Source organism: Parasteatoda tepidariorum, chromosome 5 (genome assembly GCF_043381705.1).
Source record: "Parasteatoda tepidariorum isolate YZ-2023 chromosome 5, CAS_Ptep_4.0, whole genome shotgun sequence".
Lineage (NCBI taxonomy): Eukaryota > Metazoa > Arthropoda > Arachnida > Araneae > Theridiidae > Parasteatoda > Parasteatoda tepidariorum.
This window is the reverse complement of record NC_092208.1, coordinates 60128427-60154145: the sequence shown is the minus strand read 5'-3', so window position 1 is coordinate 60154145 and position 25719 is coordinate 60128427. Positions and strand designations below refer to the sequence as shown.

General features: G+C 30.2%; 1 protein-coding gene across 2 annotated transcripts in view; it reads left to right on the top strand.

The window, feature by feature from the left end:
* LOC107456656 (1-phosphatidylinositol 4,5-bisphosphate phosphodiesterase classes I and II) overlaps positions 1 to 25719 on the top strand; it is a 363608-nt gene that overhangs the window by 275247 nt on the left and 62642 nt on the right. For both annotated transcript variants that reach the window (XM_016074583.3, XM_016074582.3), the window contains exons 7-12: positions 4874 to 4974; positions 7746 to 7912; positions 14016 to 14162; positions 14932 to 15089; positions 20950 to 21029; positions 22418 to 22502. In XM_016074583.3, the coding sequence (XP_015930069.1) occupies positions 4874 to 4974; positions 7746 to 7912; positions 14016 to 14162; positions 14932 to 15089; positions 20950 to 21029; positions 22418 to 22502 (738 nt within the window). The remainder of the gene's footprint in view (positions 1 to 4873; positions 4975 to 7745; positions 7913 to 14015; positions 14163 to 14931; positions 15090 to 20949; positions 21030 to 22417; positions 22503 to 25719) is intronic.

The window sequence follows — 25719 nt, the reverse complement described above, 5'->3', positions numbered from 1 at the left end:
CATATAGTGAAAAGTACAGATCTGAAAAGTAAATTTAACCGAATCAATCGTTTTTAAGCCATGCTCTACGGTATCATGATGAAATTAACAAATTTTGCCATATTTACTATATTTTATCATGTGTTATCAAACTATAGTTTATTAAAAAAATTTCTAACTATTACCAAATAATTTCAGTAAAAAATACCGAGACTTTTGGCGTTCCCAGGGTGCCAGGAAAATGGTAAATTTTACCATATTCCAGTTGTTTTGACCATACCTTTTTCAGTGTAGTGAACTAACGATTTTTAGCTTGGAGGTAAAATCAACAAATAATTTAAGAGGCAGGTACTTTATTTACGTCGTACTAGAGCTGCAGAATGGGCTATTGGAGACTGTCTGAGAAGCACCCCTGAGGATGATCCGAAAACATGCCATTACAATTTTCGTGAGGCCACTTAGTTCAGACATAGATCTGAAAGGAAAAGAATTTTTCTCGAGAACCCGATACCCACGGTACTACTCAGCGACAGACCACACGTCTTTCGGTTCCACAGATTTCACGAGCACTTGTACTCGGTGGCTCTTACTGCAGTCCAATTCTCTAACCACTAGGCTACCGCGGGTCAATAATTTAAGAGAAGAAATAGTGATTCATGGGTCATTTCAAATACGTAATCATCGGGGGATATTAGGCCGTCAAGTTCCCTATTATTAATTCCGAAGAACTTAAAATGTTACAACTATTATAAATTAATATTTAATGCGAAATTCCTTTGTTTCTAATTTAAATATAACAGCACGCTAATTCTTTTTATAATTAAATATTTCAATTTTGGTTTTATCTGTACCATAATAATCTAAATTTAACTTTATAAGATGATTTGTCTTAATTATTACTTAAGTCTAACACAGTTATTGATATAATTACCGAAACTAGCGAAAAGAGTTTACTAAATTGCAAATAAATATCGATAATATTGTATCACTATCAATATTAATAAGCTGAAATGGATTGTTAGATTAGATTGTTTGAAAGTTATTGTATCATGTCGATAATCGTTTCTGCAGTATATATCAAGTACGGTATATATCATTGTATCAAGTGGTATTAATACACTTTTTCAATAGTATTGGGTATATCGAAAATTATCTTTTGATACTATTACTCTCTTTAGATACTATATGCCACTAAAGAGAAACTAAAGATTCAAAAAAAAATAGATAAATAGAAAGTTAAAATTATTTAAATAAGTCCTCTGGAAACTTTATAAATTTAGCATATTTTTGAAACGTTAATCCCTTTAAACTTCTTAAGACACGCATGACATTTTTTAGAATTAGATATAAAATTTTAAAATGACATTTAGGGTGTAAATGCAATTCGAAGAACTGCAATTCACCTATTCTAATAAAATAAATATCAGATACGAAATTCTCCATTATCACAGTTACCGTTATCAATGTATGGTTTAAAAATGTTTGCTAAATACAATATTATTAGAATCTTCACACATGATTTCGGAAAATACTAGTAAACAATGAAAAATAAAAACATTTTAAAATCAAACTAATTAGTAAGCAAGTCAATTACAGTCGTAGGAAGGAAAAAAATTCAAAGCAAAGGAAAAAAGAACCTTATATTAAAAAAAACCCTTCTTTATTTCGAAAAATGAATTCATAGATATTTATACCATGCATAAAATAATACAGTATTTAATTATATGGGTTAATTATATATGATAGAGTGATTACTGTAACCACCTTCAGTTTTATCTGACAAGTAAATTAATTTTAATTAACCGAATTCCAACTCTCTGCTGTTATATTTCATAAAGATTCGTTATTTGAAAATGTTTTTTCATTACAATTGAAACGATATTTATTATTAATTCATGACCTTTAACGTAGAAGTTCTACTGAATTCATTTTGAACGAAAAAGTTTGAGAAACTCAGTTACTACGCAAGATCTTACATGTAAAATTCATACGTCATAATGTTTTTGAAAAAATGCTAAAAATAATCGTTGTATTTTCCCAATTTCTCCTTATATTTAACGGTTTGAAGCCGTTATTTTTATGAAATTGTTTTCTTTTCCATTTTTCACCCAAACCACAAGCGTATTAAAACCGTGAAATTCTAATTGAAACCGTCTTTTCCATTCCGTAATATAGTTTTATCTTTTCTCATCATTTAACGATTACTTCCTAAACTTGCCCTTACTTTTTAACAATTACTTTATGGCTTTCTACATCGTATTAATAAAACTGAGATTGAATTTCACTACCAAACTGACACAATATTAAAGCGAAGTTCTCATTAGCACAATTTCTTCATAACAAAACACTTGAGTGGCAGTGGCTCAGGGGACAGAGTGCGTACTCCTAAATGAAGTGACCCAAGTTCGAGTCCCAGCGATGGCTGGTCGATACAAATTCTGCGAACATAAAATATTAACATTTGTACCGAGTACAGATTTACGTCGTAACTTACACAGTGAAATCTTGTTTTCATATGGTAAAAGTTTGTTATGACAGCAGATTTGTTTTAGTTGTAAAAACTTTTACGGTAAGAAATTAGTCTGATTATGGAATTATTTCGTAAATTTTTCAGTTTAGCAGTACCAACCCAGCTGCCGGTTTAAAACCGTATATTTTGTGGGATTTTTTCTTCACAGTGTAGCATGAAGTGTCTAAGTAAATACTGGTTACTTTAGCATATTTTTGCTAATAAATAAAAACAATATATGCTGTTATTTTTTTTACATAACCAGCATAATTCAAATTCCATTACATCTTTCAAAAAATAAGGTATTCATAGAAAATATATCTCATCAGTCTTGTGTTTCGATTAACTTGAGACAAAGATAGAAGAGATGCTTAATGTGATGTATTGTTCATAAATATAAGTTGACATCTGTTACTTCAGACGCATTAATACTTAAAGAACCCATAATCAATCTCTTGAGCTACCTTCGAAGAATATGCTGAGTTTTCCTTTATCTCATCGCAGCAAAAGATGGGTTGATATCTTTATAGGTTGCTGACATAATAGTAATCCTTTTACCTCGTAAAATTAATTGAACATATTATACTGTTACTGAAAGTTGCGCTGTTGTGTTATTTAGTAGATTAAATGTCTTGTTTAATCATAGTTCGTAGAGATACTTTGAAAATATTTATTGATAAAATATAATACGATTCTTCTTAATTAAATACATTTTGAGAACTGCTGTTGTTTTTGTAGATAAATAAACAAAGATTAAAAAAGATATTTTAAGAATATGAATGCTCGAAACAAAATTCAATTAGTTTGAAATTATTTAATATTAATATTACACTGACAAAAAAATTTATTATTTGAGTTCAAAACTGTTTATAGTATACGACGGAGAGTTTAGAAATATGAGTGCTTCTGCTTATAAACTTTTTCTGGGTTTTATTCTTAGCACTGCAAAAAGAATAGTCTCAATCCCTCATATTCTTTTTATTTTACGTTGTATTTCCTAATCGATTGCGTAATCGATTTGTCGCATTAATTGATGCATATTACATGCTTTTGATAGAATTATATCCTCAAATGTGTGAATATATTAATTTTCTCAATTTGAGGAAATATTTAATTGGTGCATTTTGAAGGAAACTGTTTTGTCAAAAAAGAAGAATGTTTCGTGAATTTTGAGTATCTACTTTTTTTAGGACAATAACCATTTTATATTTATAAAAATACTGGGTTTAAGAGATCAGGTGTTTCACTTTCAAATTAAACGTTTTATTGGTAAAATATAATTGAGCAAAATCCCTCATAAGCAATTTCTAGTTCTAGAAAAAAATTCACGACTGCAAAATCTGCTTATCAATTTTACAAGTACTGATTCAGTGTCTTATGAAATACCTTATCAATAATTTATGAATAAATTTATGATTTAAAATGGCCTACTTGCTAGGTTTATATGCATATTGACAATGATTTTGTTCGTTTAAAATGTAATGGTTATATCTGTTATCTTAGTGATTACCTTTAATTGCAAACATTAAATATTAAAAAGCTATCTTAAATATTTTTTAATAAAAGCATTTCAAGTAAAGTTCAATTAATATCTGCTCAATAAATCAAATCAATTAATAAGATGTTTTCATTACTTTAAAGATTATTTATTTTGAAAACATTAAATGTGAAGATTAATTGAGGTAATATATTGATAAAAGCCTTACAATCACTATTAGATCAAATTATCATTTAATGTACCTTATAAACATTTCATTATTTTTTAAGAGATTTATTCAAACACAGTATAAAAACTTGTCGTTGCTGTTTCTAATATAGCATGCCAATATTAGCAAACCTGCATCAAGTGAATTTAAGGTAGAGGGTGCGTTTCTCGTTTTTCAGTGGCGCAATCTATGGTCAAAATACGATTTTAGCCACACACATGTCACAGCCTGTTTTATAGAGCGTACCTTTTCATGCATCCATGCATTCATCCATAGATCGTATTTTTGACCTGAACCAGAGAACGATCAATCTCCAGTTCAGTACCCCCAGAGGTATTGATTTTTTATTTGGAACTTAGAGGACTTTGTGACTCCGTCAGATTTAACTTGCACTAGTCCCTATTTAATACACGAGGTATCTTCAGCCTTGCGGGATTAGAACTATCGTTTTCACGAACCCGAGCCCAACATTCTACCAACCAGGTTATTCCAGCCTCATATAAAAACATAAAAGGTGCATTAATTATAAATTAATACTATATTTCTAAATTTCATTTATTGTATACAAACTAAACAATTAAGTTATAAACAGTTTTTATTTATTTTTTTACCATTGCGATTTATTTGCATTGTTTTTAGTATGAGAAGAATATTTAATAAAAATGTGTTCTTTTTGCAGAATGATACCATTCCAGCAGAAAAATTTCCAAGTGATCTCTTTTTTAATTTCTACCGACATTTGGCTGGCCGAGATGAAGTTGATAAAATATTTGAGAAATTGTAAGTATATTTTTACACTAAATAAAAATGGCCTTACAAAACCTCAAAGAGATGCTATAATTTAATCGTATATATAAAATTTCTTACAAATAAATCGTTTTTGAAAAATACTAATATAAAAGTTCAGTTTATATTTAGAAATTAAATATCTACTATTTATAATGCTTCTGTTTTTATTAAAATCTACACTGCTGGAATATTTTATAATCAAAAATGTTTTCAATAACTAAAAATACTTACGAAATGTTTTCAGTAAATTGTATCAAATTGATGCAAATCCGATACATTAGATATCATGAACAATAATTTCATAAAATAGGAAAATGAGAATGAAAGTACAGATGTTAGAAGAGGCAAAAACCTCAGTGTTGTTTAAATGGAACAAATTATCTTAGAATTCATTAATTTTGTTAATTATTTTTGTTCACCAATTTTATCCATTAATTAATTTAATTTTTTCGTCATTAATTCTGTTCCTAATAATTCATGAATTCAGTTTGAAGATATTTTTGCTAGTACATGAAAAAAAATAGAAAAATACCTTTATCAGAATTAAAAAAATGATGACTGAAATTTCATTTTACAGTCACTATATGTCTTGTCTTTGAACTTTACTTAACAAATACTTTCTCGAAAAAAGTTTCAATGAGTGAGGAACTCCAATAATTGATGCATATAATGAGTTTTATTTTGCTACATTGTTTGCTTAAACTCACTATCATTTCGATTGATAGTTCCCTTCAATTTCAGTAAGAAAAATGGCTACTTTCGACTCTGACTAAGAAAATTAAGCAACAAAAGCAGAAAAATAAAACATTACTCTAGAAAAACTAATTACACACCAGTAGCTCTTCAGTGTCCTTTTTTTTAGAATGCCTACGTGTTCTTAGAACTAGGATTTTGTCTCTTCTTTTTTTCCCCAATCCATTGTTTAAACAAAAAGGCCTCATTACGCAACATTTTCACCATATTGACGTCTGAAACTCAATGAAAAGTCGTTCAAATTTTGAACTGAAAAAGATTTTATTTTACAAGAAAAGGCACTTGACGATAAAAAAAAAAATTATTGAAAGTGAATAAGTAACAGAGACAGCTGGGAGCAAACGATCTTTCGGAAACTATTTGTAATGGTTTTTAAGCAATTAAAAAATATGCACTCTAAATATACACTCTTTTAAATATTATTTCTGCCCCTTAACGAAACATAAAGGAACATATTTGTGATGGAATGTGCAAACGATCATTTTCTCATTATCTTTTTTTAAGGATAGTTATTCTTCGAAAAGAAAATATGTAATCAAAAATAAAATTTAGCTTTCTTTTTCGTTAGCAAATTTTGCTTTGCGTAGAGTGTTTTTCTTTCTCTCTTTCATAAATTCTTAAGAAAAATGCTTATTGCAATCTCTCGACCTCCTCTTTTGTTAACTAAAATCATCTGAAGTTGACGGGCTCTTTAAAATGCATTTCCAAAAAAAATTTAATTTCTGGAATTAGAAGTTTTGTTATTTTTTGAATAATCAGAAAAGCGTAATTCATAAAAGTAAACACGATCGATTAAATTTGCTAAGCTAAATATTTCTTATTATAGCATAATAATTTTTATGACTATAGCATAACAATTTTTATGAGGATAAATTTTCCCCAAATATATGTAGGAAAAGAACGTAGACCAGTCTAGGGCTGTTTTTTAGAGAACAGAGGCTGTATTCTACCCGGATGGAGAAAAAACTTTGGTAAAATTACCGTAATGTATGGTAATGGCATTTCTTGGGGTAAGGACCATAATTCTGAAATAAAAATCAAAGCATACGATAATTAAACCATACATTTGATAATGTTTCTGTTCATATGGTAACGGTATATCGGAAATTCTGGTTTTCAAAAGTGTAACTCCTCTTACCACTCATTTAATAAAAAAATACAAAACTGAAAAGTAAATTCAACTGAAAAAATGGTTTTTATGCCATAAACTTAGGTATCATCAAAAATTAACAAATTATGTCATATTTACAAAATTTTATCCCTTATAAAACCATAATTTATTGCGAATTTCACCCAAGTATTTATAAAAGGGCTTCGGTTAAAATTGCCGAGCTTTTTAGTGTTCCCGTAAGACCAGAAACACGGTTAAAGTTAACATATTCTTGTAGCCTTGGCCATACTTTTTTTCGCAACGTACTAATCAAAAGAATTTTAATCTCATGAAACTGATATTTTGCTCTGAGTTGGTCTTACTTTCTTTTTATCTCCTAGGGATACTGTGATTCTTGGAAAATTATACAGCTCAAGTGTAATGCTTTGCAAAAGCTCTTTATTTTCTTTTTGATCTTGCTAATACAGCAGTAATTTTTCGAAAACTCTGTTTTATGATAACCAAATAAAATGTTCCTTTGTTTTATAGTATGATAAAAAAAATTAGTTTTATTTTAGCTCGCTATACATTTCTTTCTAAATTTACTCTTAAGAATACTCTCATATTCTATCCTTTCAAACACATGGTAAGGATTCGCATAAATACAGAACTGCGTTTAGTCCGAAATAGTTTCTGCAAATTCACTTAAATAGAACAATTATTCTATGGGTTAAAAAAATATTGATAGATCTATTTTTGTTTTTTTTAATGTATAAAAATTAAATATATCCGAGACTTAAAAGTGCCGAAACATAAGAGTTTTTCTTATTTTTTTAATACATATATGTCTTAACAAATTTTAATCTTCAAATTATTTTGTTATGTAATTCTGTAACAAACGAATATATAATATTTTCAGATGTGGAGGAAAGAAAAAAGGTATGACAGTTGACCAACTAGTAGAATTTTTAAACAAAGAGCAAAGAGACCCAAGGCTAAATGAAATATTGTATCCATATGCCAATCCGGCAAGAGCAAGAGATATTATAAAGCAGTACGAGCCAAATAAGAACGTGGCTCAAAAAGGTAAGTATTACACCAAACTTATAAACGTATCGATTATAAAATAAAACATTTAAAGTTCTCTACTTCTTAATAATGTATCATTAATAATTATGCACGGGGATACAAACCCCGGCCAAGGCAGTGGAAGACAAAGCCTTGAACCACCACAATGGGATGGGCGGTATCTCACCTACGAAAAAAATAACAGCAGATTGAACTATCAGAAAGAATGCCCATTTAGAGAAAGGCACGGGAGGAAACTGATATTTTCTGTTATTCTTAACTAGAAACTCAGTTATTGCGTTTGAACAAGAGCTTGAGTAATTTAAAGAGGATCTTGTTTTTTTCTCTGAATTTTAATCGAAATTTCTAACAGTATAGACGCCTTACTTTTTGAATCTGCTTCATCTGTAACCATATTTATTCTTTTTTCCTTCTTATTATTACTCTAGAACTACTCTTAGAACCATCAAGTTTCAGTAAAAATTTGATCCGAAACAAACAAATGGGAATATCTTGAATTGATCTGAAATCTGAATTCCGAAAAAATTTGAATGGAAAATTTGAATTGATGACCATTTGTTGCTCATATAATAAATTAAACTATAGCTTAAAATTCCTGAATAGAAAATATACTCAACTCAGACGCATAAAAATACATTAAAAAGCATATGTATAATTCGCATGATACATTATTACTAGCCAAAGCGAAGATGAAAATAACTCCTTTCATATCAAAGTAAAATATTTTCTGTTATTTACTTAGAAAAGCAATTTGAAAAGAGCTATTTTTAAAATAAATTCACTGCCGAAAAAAATCACAAAAAAAGCTCGATTCTCAAAAATTCTATGCAAACAACATAGCCAAGCCATTTTAAATATTCTTCAAACATTTCCTTTAAGGTAGTTTTTTATGCATATTTAAAAACTCCTGCTTTCATCCACCATTAATTTTCCATTTGATTAATTACACGTGGTTCCAAAGAGATCGCCGAACTAGTTTATTCTATTTAGTCACAAGCTCAATAGAGCTCAGAACTTTGCTCTCGTTATAACATTGATCTTATTCTGAATCATGAACGCAATCCTTTCCGAACTTCAAAACTACCAAAGTGGCTTCAGAGCTCCCGTTTCAAATTATTGGAGGCAATTCATCAGAAATCGCCAACTCACACCATTAATCAAGTCATACAATTCTTTGTTTGGAAGCGAGTGCTCCATGGAGTTGTTATTTATGGTGCCTCGTTGTAAGAAGATACCCATGGCGATACATACTTTAGGAAAAGACACCCTGCTTGGCGAAAGATATGACAGTTAGAAATAGCCTTTTTATATATAAAGAATGGAGGTTGCGATTAATAATTTTTGTCAGAATCCCTTATATTTCATTGTAGATATATTAATTGTTTTAATTATGTTTCCTTTCGTTCAATTAATTTCGGCGAACATTTGCTAATAATTTACGTCAATTCATTTGAGAGAAATGAAATTTAGTCCTCCTCTGTTTATTGATGCTCGAACTTATAGTTGTTAGTAAAAGAAATAATAATTTATTAGGAAGCACTACTCTCTGTTCACAAATGCTCGCCAACCCTCGGAACAGCTTTTTCAGCTCCCATCGGATTGCTTCGCAATCGGAGTTCGCTTCGCTTACTTATTGGATACGTTACTTCCGTTTAGGTTTATATACTTTTTTGAATACCAAAGTTTAGAATAAATAATTCCTTGCACTTTTCTATGCACAAAATTCTAAATATTTCAGTATTAATTTGAAGCTGCAAATTGTTTTTTCATATATTCTAAGTACGTCAGAAGTTCTTCTAAAGTACGCAACTCTAAATTTCAGTGTTCAAAAACACAACAGCTATAAATCGTTTATTTTATCACAAAGCTGTAAAATGTACAAGAATAAGATAAAAGAGTAAGAAAAATGAGCATAGTCATAAAAAAGGTTAAAATTAAAGTAGTATTTGATAGTTGAAATAAAACTTAAAGTTGAAATCAGTGTTTGATTCAAGTTGCCCTGAGGAAATTCTTTTGTTTCTGCTTTGTTTCATGCTTATGCCAGCCGTGAAAAGAAATTTCATTTATTTTATTTGTTTCATACTAGATTTTATAACCACGAACGTATAAACGTTCCATATAATATAGATTGTGGGCCTGTTCCACGTCATGGAGCTTTTGCAACTTACTCCAAATTTCTTCCTCTTTTGAAAAGTTTGTCGTTTACGTTAACGATTATTAATCGTTTTACAGTTCGAGTTTTGATTGATTCAAATCATAACTTCCACGTGACGTCATCATTATTTAATTAATAATAATTGTTGTATCAATATTTTAAATATTTCTTTTCGAAAACTAAACTACAATAAAAAAAGATAAAATCTTCAAGATAAATTAAATACAATTCTGATTTTTACAATCTTAGGAGCATTCGTACTGAATGTGGTTCGATCCTTTTATTTTAAATGCACCAAACAAATTCCTAATTTCTAAATGTATATTTTGCAGAAATTTTTATTTTGATGAAAAAGAGACAAAAAATATTGTCGGTGCTGCATAGGGAAATATTTCGTATTAAAATTAAAAGTTTGCTTTCAAAACTTTCGTGTTATACAAAATCATTTATTTATAACAAAAAGGCAAGGAAAGAATATATCTCCACTTTTCTCTTAAGATTAAAACCAATTATTCGTTTTCGAACAGTTTCGTTTGAACAGTTTGGGGTGGGTTCCAAAACATCCATGCCGGGGAATCATCCCATTGTTTCATCTGCGAAACTTTTAACTGTGCCTAATTTATTAACTGACGTGTTTACTTATTTTTAAAAAAATGTACTTCAGATAATTTTTATAGTATAGTTTAAATAAACATGATTTCGTTATAATTGCGTGTTAGAGGGGAATTTCATTAAAAAATAGAAGGTGAATTCTTTTTTTTTTCTCATGCAAGTTTTATTTTATTCATTTGGAAACAATAAACTTGATAACATGATACTTATAACTTAAAACTATATTTGATGTAAAACTGTAACATATAACATCTAGTACCATGATTACACGATACATCGCACAATTTATCGCTTAATTCAGGTAGCACTTGACATTGTGGCTAAAGAACCTGGTATTACGGATTACCGAAGAACTAATATTTCTGAGAGGGTAGCATTGATTTCATGAATAATTTTAAAACCATCCTCTATAAAAATTATTTTACCATTATTTTCTTAACGCAATTTAAAATTGATTGAATCAAAGGAAATGGGAAGATTTCAATTGAGTGTGAATGTCTTTCTTTTTTATAAAAAAGAGAAGACAAAAGTCTTTACGACTAGCAACTAGCTCACTGAAATTGAAATTTTAACAAGAAATGTAGGAAGTTATCGAAAATTATAATTGCTTAGAAAAGTTTAGAAAAAAATAAATTATGTTCATTCTTAAAAGACGGTTCTTAAAAACGTTCGTAGGTTCACAATAAGGATTATGTAGACATATATTTGGCACAAATAAATTAATTTTCAGTGTTCATTTTAAAGTCTGAAAAAATTACATGCACGTTCGAAACTCATTATTTCACCTCTTGTTGTCCAATATCGCTAAATATAGATGATTCTAAACACGCTGTATAAGTTTACCATAATTATGTTTCAAACTAAAATTTGACAAAAATAAAAAAGAGTCCATTTGAATAGGTTGATAAATAAGTCGTCCATACATGTTCTCGATCATTATTTCATCTTTTTTTGAAAGGTATTTCTTTTGGACATGGTTTTAAAAAGTTTGCTTACTTACATTCTAAGATTAAATGTGGCAAGAACCAATTTTATTTGCTCATTTCGCTCAAGTTTTCTCAAGGATGGCAAAAATCAACAGTTCATGCCGTAATATTTTTTATACTTTCGTTTGAATTTTTTTCTTCGAATCTCCATTAGCAATTGGGAGATTTGTTTAATTATTTAAATTTATTTATTTATGTCCCATGAAATGAGTTGTAGCAATTTTTTTTAATCTCATGTAATTTTAAAGGTTTATTTTCTTTACATCCTTAACCGTCTGACGCAGATGGGATACTGGTGTTCCTTTCATACATTTTTTCTGACATTCTAACTACAAGCAAAAATATATTTTAGTATTTTTTAATTATTATAAAATAGTGTAATAGTTCCAAAAACTTTTATAAGCTTATTGGAATTATATTTTTACTAAAATATAAAATTCAGAAAGAGCAGTTAGTATTTTTTTTCATTCATATTCAAAAACTTATCAATAATTGATTTTGTAAATTAAGGAAATTTCAATTACGCATAATTAATTGTTTCTTTTGATCTAAATAACTGCCAATAAGTGCAGATTTGAAAAATTATTGTTTAGAATTAAGTCGCGTATTGAAGAATTTACCTTTAAGACAGAAAAAAACATCGGTGCTTCAAGATGTATTTCGTAACATAAGCTATTATAATGCTAAATATAAAAGCTTTAACTTATTTTGAACTAAATTATTACCAAAAAAAATTTTAAAAATGCATACAAAATCTGTTTTAAAAAATTCTGCTTCAAAGGATTAAATTTTATGTGTTTACTATTTCTTTTTCTACTAAAATAAAAGTGTTATCAGTTAGGTTTATTTTTGCAGTTTTCCTGATGATTTTATGACATAATACGGAAAATATTTATTGCTACACTATTTTTTTTCGTCTTAAGTCAACTTACTTTAAGTTTATTTCATATTTGTTATGGAACAAATTCAATTATAAAATTCTGTATGAAACTTGATGAGTTTTTCTTTTTTTTTTCCAAACTCAATTTAATGAAAATACCTGAGTAAATTTTTGCGCATGAATCCTCCCCCTAAGGGAAAGAATCTTCGTTGTCAAACATTATCTCGAAAAATTTCCAAAATAAATTATTATCTCACTTGGAATTAATTTCCTGCGTGAAACATACATCCCTAGTTTTGAAATGAAAATGCTAAAACAAAATAAAAGTGCAAATTTACTGTGGATTATGAGAATGGTTCAGGGAGAATTTTAATAGTTTTCTGTCTAATTTTATTTGTTTGTGTGATTGGTTAATTGAAATCGTCTCAAATATCATTCATATTTCTGCTTGATTTGTTTTATCCGTTCATAAATCAATTCGGGCTTTTCTTATTAAACATTTATGAAAGACATTTCTTATATTTTTAAATAATCGGTGTTTAAAGAAAAAAGATGCATTTAAACAACATTTAAGTTAAAATATGCTTGCAAATAACACAAAGAATCGCAAATTCGTACTCGTTTTTTAGTTATTATTACTGTTAAGTTTGAAGAATAAGCACGATATGTAGAATATTGGATCATATACTTTGTCTTCAGAAAGAATAATTGTGTCATTGCTATAACTTTCTATATATATATATATATATATATATATATATATATATGTGAATACAGAGAATGAGAGAGATACCCAGAGGTTATTTGATTAGTTTACCCTCAAACTTCATTCTTCAAACCCTTTTTTTTATATTTATTATGTAAAATAATTAATTTAATTTGTTATAATTTTGGCAATGCAGACCTTATTCTCACATTTCTAGTACACCGTTTTATTGTTATATTTACTATATATGTTTTTTCATTGTTTCAATTTTTCAATTTAAGNTTTATTTTAAAAATAATTCTATTAATAAAAATAAGCTTAAGTAATGAAGGATATTTTAAAAAGATAGGAAATACATATGTAATGCCAAATTGTGGCATCACAATATATATATATGTATATATATATGAATACAGAGAATGAGAGAGATACTCAGAGGTTATTTGATTAGTTTACCCTCAAAACTTCATTCTTCAAACCCTTTTTTTAATATTTATTATGTAAAATAATTAATTTAATTTGTTATAATTTTGGCAATGCAGACCCTATTCTCACATTTCTAGTACACCGTTTCATCGTTATATTTACTATGTATGTTTTTTCATTGTTTCAATTTTTCAATTTAAGTGAAGTAATTTAAAAGAAGTCAACTGACTATTCTTAGTTTTAATGAAGAATTTTCTGTGTGCAGCTTTATAATTAAATTGGCGATTATTCGGTGTTTCTTTCTAATGTTTTCTATTCTATCGTATTTCTTTCAGGGTTGTTGTCAGAAACTGGATTTTTAAGGTATCTGATGGGAGATGATAATCCAATCGTGTCATTGGAAAAACTAGATCAGAACCACAATATGGATCAACCACTCAGTCACTACTTCATCAACTCTTCACACAACACATATCTCAGTGGTAAAGCAAATTTCGATTGTTTAATTTGATTTTGATATTTTTTCAGTTATGAACTTAACTAACAAAATATATTTTATCACATATTTAACAATTTTATAAGCAATGTTATACGCTTTGCTAAAAACACGTAATCACTGTAAAATTGATTGAAAAAATGTTCACTAATGATTATTATATGAATGGAAGATATTTAAAACTGCACCTTACTGAAGAAAAAAAAGTTAAAATTTGTTTCATTATTAGTTGACCGATTGATAAAGTCTACTTTTTTAAAAAATCATCTCTGTTTTTGTGTAAAATATCAATGTCATTAAGTTACAATTAAACATTAATTTGCCTTGTTTTTTTCTTCTTTTTTTTTTGAAGTAGCAGCAAAAAATTCTTAGTAATAAAATCAAAGTTTTTACCTCAGCAAATGAATTCCAATTTTTTTAAATTAAAACAAATACCTTAAGATTTTTAAACATTTTATGACAAGTTGTCCTAAACATAGAATATTCTTCAAAGTAGAATTGATTTCATTGAATTGGAATTATCCAAAGGAGAAAATAGAAACAAAAATTGATACTTATGCGTCTTGTCAGTCTGAAATGTCTACGACATGCTAAATTTCTTTTGCCATCAACATTTTCGGTATAAAACTAGAATTTTAGGTTAAGAGAGGAATTTGAAAAAAAAATGGGAACACACTTCAAAACTCTGAAATAGATCAAAACAGCTTTAATCAGAACAAATTTGAGTGATTGAGGTATATATTTTTCATCTCCAGGTCATCAACTAACAGGAAAGTCTTCCGTCGAAATGTACCGACAAACACTATTGACTGGTTGCAGATGCGTTGAGCTGGATTGTTGGAATGGGCGGAATTCGGATGAAGAACCGATTATCACGCACGGGTACACCGTGGTGTCAGAAATTTTGCTCAAAGTAAGTCAACATTATCTAAAAGATCAACTATATTACATATCATATTAAGTAATTTACGCACATTATACAAATAAACCGAAAAGTCGGAAGTTGAGCCAATATTGTCACCACTGCAGCGTCCAAAGAAAATTTCTGTCAAATTCGGAGAGTTGGTAATGAACACGTAGTACGTCCATCTTCTTTATTTAATCAAAATTGCCCAAAGCCGTAATATATAGAACATCTAAACTAGTAAATTTGACGTTAAATTTATATGGTTTTTTTATATAAAGCTCAATAACGCAATTCCTAGGTATACGCCCTATTCCAGAGTGGTTGCAGCATTTCTCTGAACAAATATCTCTTTTTTTAATGCCAGCTAGCGCAGAAAAACATGTCCCTCGCATTCCCTCTGCAATGAGGAGCCGGAATAACCTAACTGGTAGGGCGTTAGACCCATGTACGAAAGGTCGTGAGTTCGATCTACGCTTGCCGAAGACTCCACGTGTATAATATGGTGATTGGTGTATTGGTCTGGGTCACAATGTCTTTCAAGTTCCCATAACAAATCAATACCTTTGAGGATACTATATCGGAGATTGATCGTGCTATGGTTTAGGTCAAAATTACGATCTGCAGATCGATTTATGGTATGTGAATGTGTCCTCCTGTAAAACGGGATGTGACGCATGCACGTTGTCTCCTGATCAATCTCAGGGATGTTTTCCAGAGCTTCGCCAATAGCCCATTGTGCAGCTCTAGTATGACGTAAATTAAAGTACCAAGTGCCCTTCTCAAAGATGGACACAAAGATACTTTCACTTGACAGAGAACAGTATTATACAATTTTCAAGTCTTTAACAATTTTCAAGACTTTACTTGAAAATAAATAATTTGTAAAAGATATGCACAGTGTTAACTTACGATCAGTGGCCATGTATTTTACGAAAAAAAATAAGAGCAAACCTGCATTTTATGGTGCATAAATTTATTCTTATGGTCAACACTTTTTATCGGTTACTAACGTAATATAACGTTAATTTTTCTTTTCATAATAAGAGCGTTTCTTTTCAAAACAGCCGATTAGCAATATTATACATGCTGTAAATGTTAACATAATTTGGAAGATTATGATCAAATAATTTAAATAATATTTTTTTTTTGCGTTTATATAAATCCTGCACTAAGTGCAGTTTTAAGGAGAGAAAAATCACTTATTTCCTTTTTGTAAACAACAATCGCATGCATATTTGTTTTGCTCAAAAAATTAGACTTTATCCAAAAATGTACCCAAAGTTTCTTCCATATGCAATTACGGAATAAACAAATACATATTGCTGTAAAAAATGCTTATTGGCACAAGAAAATGACGATTTTAAAATCTGCTATCACTGAGAGCAAAGACTTGATATTTAATAGCTAGTACCATTAATGTTACCAAATGTACGTAGTGCAATTTTTCATAGATACAAGGATATTATACGCTTTAGAAGTTTGTTAAAGATATAGGGGTTCATTACCGGGGAAAAAAACGTATTGTAACTATAACATTGAAAGTGGCGATAGCGCAATGGACGGCACTAGACAGGACCATTTCTAAAATCGGTTCAATCGTAGCTTCAAATAGCTGAATACCAGCTTGCTTTAAAAGTAAACATGGCTGAATGGCAGTGTTGACCACACTACCGCACTTATGTCGTTGGTCAGGAAATTTTTGAAGCATTAACCTCCGTGAAGGCTTCAATTTTTAACAATGTGAATTGACATCAAAGTGTTGATATTATTTTTTCTTACCTCCCAAACAGGAAGAATTACGCTCTGTGGCTACAGACATGGTTGGGAGGTAAAGCACCTCATATGGATTAAGAATCGCAGAGCAATCCACATTCGAACATATCGTCGCACGCCGTTTGGGGCGCTTCCCCAATATAAACTGGTTATTCGTACGTATTTGAATCAGTACTTTTTTTCGTAGAATTGTTTTATTTTAAGCATATTTTAAGTTTATTTTAAGCATAAGTTGTTATTTTTACCAGACTGTATAGTGGTCAGGGAGCTGATCTCATGTCAGAAAGGTACCGGGTTCGAATCTAGATCAGAGGCATGGAACTTCTTTCCTTTTTATCAGCAGTCTTTCTTACTGTTGGGGTAATAGTAGTTCAGTTAATATGATGCCCTTTGAAAGAGTTGACAACACACCCACCCTTCTCATACCCGAATGAATATCAACATATTTTTTTATTTTATAACCGTCGTTGAACAGCTGGCCCAATTTAGTGTTTCCGATTACCAATGTTCAACTCTGTAGCCTTGTAATTTTGAACTCGATCCAGAGGACAAGGTAACTCGTGGATGAAGTATTGGGAGAAATTTCCTTCGAGGAGGACTTTTTGAAGGAACTAACCCGCATTTCCATGGAAAGGAAACCCACGAAAACCTCCCATGGTTAGCCTGACAGCAAGGGGACTCTATCCGTCTACCACTGAGGATATTTTATGTTAGCACAGTGGTCAGTGAAAACCAAGTGCGGAATTCGAATCGGTGTAGGTGGGAATTGGAGAAAAAGTTACTTTAAAAAACTGCATTCAAATGGCAGAAATAGCTAATTTGCATATTTGAATAATTGCCAGCTAACTTGGTCAAGTTCAATGTTGGTCAACAAATCATTGAATTTCGTTAAAAAGGCTTATTTGAGTGCAGTTTTTTATAATATATACTGGAAAATGTAAGTTGATCATAAATAAAATAATTTTGATTAAAGAAAATATCATTTCAAAAGCATCAGATTAATAAGTTTATATTGGGATTAAATAATGGCGTACGATATAACATTTTGAACCTTAATAATAAAATCACACTATGGAGGTGATGAAAGATCTTCGTTGTCTTGATTAAAATGCTGATCTACTTATTGAGTCGTGTTGATCCACTTAATAACTAAGCGAGAATTCAGAGAATTAAATAGATAGCTTAAAAATTCAATTTCTTAAATGAATAATGATTTTCAAGTAGTTTTCAAAACAATTAAATTTAATTTTTCAAAACAATTAAAACTTATTTTGAAGCTTACAAACCATCATGCAACTTATCTACTTAATAAATTCTAATCATTTTACTAATTTCATCGGAAGAAAATTATTAAGAAAAATTAAAAAATCCTTACACGTTTATAAAGTTTAAAATATTCATATATATTAAATAGGAGAATCTGCAATAAAATTGCTAAATTTATTTAAATTTATCTAAAAAGTTTTCTAAACATAAACAATTATATCAATTCACTTTGCATGAAAATAAAAAAATCGACGTTTTTGTACTTAATTCTATGGGTTAAGAAATCACCCTAGTTATGGAAGGAAGTATTTTCGAAAAGGAAATAGTTTTATCCTTCCAGAAAACCTTGTCATTTCCAAAAAGATAGAAGGGAAAAGAAAATGATGAAATGTATTGCTAAACTCCCTTGAACTTATAAGTATTTTGATGGATAACATATATTATAAGACCACCGGTCGCTTAACTACAGGAAATGATTGTACATGATGAAATATGGTCGTCTTACACTATATTTTTTATAGTTTCATTTTGGTCTTCTTTCCTGCTTTTTCAAAAATCTGTTCACTTGTTCTTACGAATCAAAAGTGATCATCAATAAGAATAAAGTTATAGAGTCTGTTTTTTTCTTTGTTGAAGTGTATAGCAACTGTTTTGGTGGAAGAAATATCTATAGTGTCCATGAGGTAAAAAATAACTCTGGTTTGAAAAATTTCTTGAATTTTTTATAAACTTTTTACTATCCAATGTTAGAAATTTCTTAGAAATAAAGGGGGAAAACAAGTTGTTTAGTTTATTTTACCATGTTCAATCAAGACAATCAAATCATTGTTTTCACATAATACGGTAAGCAACCACAGTTTTATCTGAACCAACTAGACTCATAGCCAATGAGAGTCGAGAGCACGCTCTTCGAAAGCTGGAAGCTAAGTCATGTGATAAAGATTATGAATTTATATTTTTATTTTCCGTCGTCGGATGCCTAACGTATTAGGAGTACAAATTAGTTCGGTCCTATATTTTGTGGTTAAAAATGCATTTATTTCGGAACAAAATGAGTGAACAGATTACTCAAAGTATTTTCCATCGCTGACTACTACTTTTTCCCACCTGCAAGGCAATTTTTGAATTCCATCTCGAAAAACCGTCCCGTCTTTTGGGGCGATCCAAGTTAGGAGCCAATTTTCAATTTCTGCGAAAGAAGTGAACCGGTGATCTGCAAAATCATGCTGCATCCGCCGGAACAGCCAGTTATCAGAAGGAGCAATGGCCGACGAATATGGAGGGTGCGGGAAAATATCCCACTTGAGCGTTTCCAAATAATTTTGTACGACTTTTGCGACATGAGGCCGCCCGTTATCATGTAGAAGATTAACTTCGTCATGTCTTTGCTCGTATTACTGCCGCTTTTCTCGTAATGCACGGCTCAAGCGAATAAATTGTAGTCTATACCGTTCGCCCGTAATGGAATCGCTAAGTTGTAGCAGCTCACAGTATACAACACCATTCTACATTCACTATTCATCATTTTACATTCAACATTCATCATTCTACATTCACCATTCTTGAAGCGTGGAAACCATTCCCTACATGATTTATCAGTTGGAGCATTGTTACCATAAGCTTCTACAAGCATTCCATGGGCTTCAGCTGCACTTTTCTTAAAATAAAAGCAGAAGCATAAAATCTCCCACAAATGCTGCGTAATTACCACAAAATTTGACATATTCAACAAATTAAAAAACAGCGTTTTCATATGAAACTCAAAGCGATATAAACTGAATATTATTGACAGATGTCTAACCTCTCTGAAACCACCGAAACCAGCTGTCACTATGAAACATGCATAACAGCCAGAGCCATCTTTTGAAAACGGACCGAACTAACTTGTACTCCCAATAGTTTTATGGCAAGCCAAATAATGTTATGGTAATAATTGTATAGCTATAAAGTCAATTAATTCCTTATAGTTGGGTATGCACCTAAGCCGAGAGGGAAAATCTGTTAACCTTCTGACCGGCTGGACGGAGGTTGATACCACAGCATTTCATCCATTCCTTCAACACTCAAGGAATTTCCAGTGTTCTGCATTTTTCAATTGATGACCCAGAACTATTGGAATACAAAATTCTCATTCACGCATAGATGACAACATCACAGAGCTTCTTGATACGAAAGTGTCAATCATTTCTTATCTCTCGTACTAGATGGCGCCACTAGATAAATTAATTCTGCCACATTCCAAGGTTCTTTGTCAAAATCACAACATAACTTCAATGTCCATTTCCTAAAAATAAAAAAAGTAAAAAATAAAAAAGGGCCTAACATAACAATACTCCAATGTAACTCCAAAGTCCAGCTGAATTTCATTTAGACGGTTTTTGAAACCGCGACATGGAATCGTATTCAATACGATACAGGTTTGAACATGTTTTCAAGACGGCAACGCTTTGTTTTCGCTGGTTTTTTACCATAACAGTTGCAAGCGGTTTCAAAGCTGTAAAAATGAATAAATTTCTCAACACCATACACTTTTCGGTAAGATGGATACTTAGACTGTTCCCGGTTATTTTACCGTAATATTAGATTAAGAATTCTAGCGAAGCTGCTTGCAGGTATCCAAAGTAGTCAATGAAATTATAATGTCATTTTGGTCTTTGATGCTATGTATTTCCTCTCATAATTGTATTCCAAAGTATTGCTTCGCCCAAGGAAGCAAACACATGCTGACTGAACATAATACAAATATAATTTTAAATGGACACTGGATATCACAGTATTCTGACAGAAAAAATAATTTTCTTAATCTAATTTTACAATTCTTTTTTAGGAAGTATTAGAGGCGATAGCCGATTGTGCTTTTAAAACATCTGACTACCCAGTCATTCTCAGCTTCGAAAATCATTGTTCGTGAGTATTATTTGCTAATTATTTTTGTTTAACAGTTACTAAATCAGGATAGTAGTCACGTTGCTTTTTATTAGAGAAAATTTATCGACGTTTGCGCAAAACATTAAAAAAGATACTAAAAGTTGATTTTGTTTGGTAAAGTTTAAAAATATATAATAAATGTTTTTAAGAAACAGTTTTTTTGCCTTTTTGCTTTAACACTAATGACTTATACAAAAAGGGTTTCGTCACACACAAAAAGGGTTTATTATCAACCCTCTTCAAATGTGTTTCAGAATCGTACAGCGCTCAAAAAAAGACCACTCTGAATAATTTTTGATCTAATGATCGGGTTTTCACGTTCTAGGACTCAATCTTAATTGCCCCAGGATGTGACCTAAAATGCTACTTAATAAGTGCAGACGATAATTTAAGTTACGAAATCAGACGCAAAAACGTAATTTCTCTGAATAAACATACCTTTTTTTTCGACGGATTCGGATTTCTGACCCCCGATATATAGGGGGTAGCCACAATTTGGGAAATATGGTTCCAATAGTTTAGTCATTCTATAATAAAATAACAAAAAATAATAAATATTTACTAAAAAGTTATTTTTGCATGATTGAATAATCGAATTATATAATATCGATAAAAAACTTTCAATTAACTTAAAAAATTTTCGAGTTATGCCAAAAAACTCAAAAAGTAAAATTAACATTAATGGGTTCAAACAGTAGGGCACTCTTCTGATCAAACTTTTGAGACCATATTTCCCAGATTTTGACTATCCCCTGTACTTTGGGAGTCAAAAATCCGAATACATCAAAAAAAGGTAAATTTATTCAGCGGAAGTACGCCTTTGTGTCTGATTTCATGACTAGAAATATCGTCTGAACTTTTTAATTAGCATATTCGAGGTTACCTCCTCAAGTCATTAAGATTGTGTCCTAGAACATGAAGATCGGATCATTAGAGCAAAAGTTGTTCAGGGTGACACGAACTCTTCAATCAACATAGTAGTATTAGAAAATAGTTTATGCTTGTGACTGTCATTACGCAAAATTAAAGCTTGTAATAATAAGTAACTTAAAAGTAAAATCGAACAGAAAAGAAAAAAAATTTGAATCCGATCAAAACAGCTTTTAACAGTATCGATCAAGTTTAAAAATTGAATTCAAAAATGTCGTTACAAAATGGAACTTTTCCGGTACATTCAAATACGTCTCCAGAAATAAAAATGAGCCATATGATATATGTATTACATTTTGTTTCCATTTCGAATATTTTTCCCGTTTTGACGCAACCATAAAGATGATGAAAGGAAAGATTATTTTCACATTCATTCAGAATTTTGCTAGTTTTCCCCCATATCAGGCTTATCAGATTCGTATCATTTTTCTTTTCAGAACTAAACAACAAGCAAAAATGGCGATGTATTGCAGAAAGATATTTGGAGATATGATCATTACAGAGCCCTTTGGTACTCATCAGGTAAAATATTACTCTTACTCCTGTTATTACTTTGCTAATAGATGGAACACATTGAAAAAAAGATGACGCAGGCCTTATTATTGATTTTAGTTTGTTCTTACGTTTCATTTTTTCCCTTTGTATAAATCTCTCCTCCTCCATATCCACATAGAAACCAGAGATTCAATGAAGGGATTATAAGGGTCCACATCTTTCGATAAATTGATTTTTTTACAGCATCTTCTGAAAATGCTAGGAGCATTGCCTTTAATTTTTGATACGATTTGGAAGAAACTTAAAAATTTACGTCGCATAGATAGAAACCTCATCATCAATTATAATCATATTTTCAATATTTTTAAATTACCATAGATTTCTTACCAGTTGCATAAAGCAAGAAGACTGCTGTTTGCTGCTGATCTAAGTATAGTGGGGTTTAGGTAAAAGTGGAAAAGTTCTTTATCATTTTATTTAGTAGCAGGTCAAAAGAAACTGATAGGACCTTAATTATAATTATTTTGAAATTAGTACACAACTATCAAATGAGTCACAGTTAGTCTACATCTAGTATTTTGAAACAAGCTAGCATTTATGAGGGCCTATATCATTCCATAAATTGATTTTTATGGCATTTTCTGAAAATGCTAGGAGCATTGCCTTTAATTTTTCATACGATTTGGAAAAAACTTACAAATTTACATCGCATAGATAGAAACCTCATCATCAATTATAATCACATTTTCAATATTTTTAAATTACCACAGATTTCTTACCAGTTGTATAAAGCAAGAAGACTGCTGTTTGCTGCAAGTCTAAATAAAGTACAGTTAAGTTGAAAACGAAAAAGTTCTTTATCATTTTAATTAGTGGCAGGTCAAAAGAAAATAATAGGATCTTAATTAAAATATTTTAAAATTTGGTATGCGGCTGTTAAACGAGGCAAAGCTAGTCTACATCTAGCATTTTGAAATGAGCTAGCATTTATTAAAGCCTATATCATTCAATAAATTGATTTTTTACAGCATTTTCTGAAAATTCTATGCATTATGAACATCACCTTCAATTTCTGACACGATTTGGAAGAAGCTTAAAAATTTGCTATGCATGGAAGGAAACCTCATCATAAAGAATATTCCTTTTTTTTAATTCCAATGGCAGAAATTGACAAACTCTTAACAAGAAAAAATATGCAAATGAAATAGATAAGAGAAAAAAGTCAATGACTTATTAGCAGATGCCTAGCACTCTAATATCTTTCTACTTCAGAGTCTCCGTGTGCAGCCGAACATCCCATCAAGTGCTTCCTATTCATTACTTCGAATTTCCTCTAGAGTCGGCAATTCGGACTCGTAAAAATACAAATGCTGTGGAGGTGGTGCACAAGACAGTCATGACCCACACCAAGTCTAAATTCTGCCACAACCTTTTCACGGGGTATGTCTGAAATGCCTCGGTCTAAAATGTTCCTCCTACTTTTCAGGGATATACGGGAAGAAAGGGACACTTTCCAATTTTTCCATAATAAATTTTTGATGTAGAGTTTTGTGGAATGTAAGGATCTATTGGAATTTGGTTGTTGGTTTATTTTTGTGTCTTTTTTTGCCAACATATAAGCTTGTTCATTGCTGTAGATATCTCAATGTCCTGGGATCCATGTAGAGTAACTTGGCGACCATCGATCTTCAGTTTCTCCAAGAGGGCCAGACAATCTTGTATATTCTTTGATATGGGCATTTCCTATGATGCAATGGCCTGTGTGGAAGCTTTGGAGTCAGAGAGAATGACAACCTTTTTGTAGAGGTGTCTTGGAATGATCTAAGGAATAATCATAATTTTAATATTTTTCAATTATCGTGGAGTTATATAATCTGTTGCATATAGCAAGAAGATTGCTTTTTATCTGTTGGTCTAAGTATGGTGCTTGAGGGTAAAAATGTTAAAGTTCTTCATCATTTTATTTAGTGACAGGCTAAGTGACACTGATAGGACCTTAATTATTTTAAAAATTGTTATATATCTGTCAAACGGGGCACAGTTAATCTACATCCACATTTTAAAACGACGAAAATAAAAAAAATTTTAAATATTTTATCAGAATTTTTCATCAGTTTGAATATTTTGTTTAATGATAAACAGAACATTTACTTAAAAAAAATATTAATAATTTTTTTATCATTAACCTATCTTAATGTTTTAGCATGCTAAACATTTTCGATCATTATTAAATAAAATAATAAACAATAAAAATAATTACTAAAAGTTATTTTTGCCTGGAATTATATTTGGATAAACGAATTTTATAATTGTGTGCAAAAACTTTTCAATTCGATTACAAAGTTCTCGAGATACAGTGAAATAGGCAAAAATTAAAATTAACATTAGGAGCACCTTCCTGACCTAACTATATGGACCATATTTCCTAGATTGTGGCTACCCCTTTAATTTTGGGGGTCAGAAATGCAAATCCCTCGGAAGACAAGAGTTATGTTAATTACGCTTTTGTCTCATTACGTAATTACGTTTACGTTTTTTACGTTACGTACGTAAATTGCGTTTTTGTCTCATTACGTAACTTAAAATATTGTCTGCACTAATTAAGTAGCATATTTGAGGTCACCCCTTCGAACCTTGAAGAATGAATCCTAGAAAGCGAAGATCCGATCATTAGATGAAAAGTCATTCGTGGTGGTTCGTTTTTTATTTTGCACACTATGCACTAAAATCTAAATAATGTTTATCTAATTTATGTTTTTTACATTAACATGTAGATAATGTAATGTATGCTAAAACATAATTTCTCCCGAGAAATCAATCTTTTCGATTTTACGGTAAAATGATTAAATTTAGTGATTTTAATTAATCATTACTATTTATATCAGAAGTGAATGATTGAAATTTATAATTAAAATACCATACTATTAATAAAGAAAAAGGTCAAATTCGCATTTCTTTAACCGTAACACAATTTCTAAAATACGCCTATAATAAAATTATTCAAGAGTTCCATTTTAGCACAACTTATTTTTTTTCTTGCTCCGTTTAATTAACTTTAGCGTCATCTTACAACTCAAAGTTTATCCCTGAAGCAATTGATGCCAAGTAATAAAAGAGAGAATTTATATGACATAACTTTTATGAAAAATATCCTTTAAAAATGTGTTGACAAACAAAAACAAAAAAAAAACTCTTTCTCATCTCATTTCTAATTTACATTAAATTCAACCCAAAGTATGACATC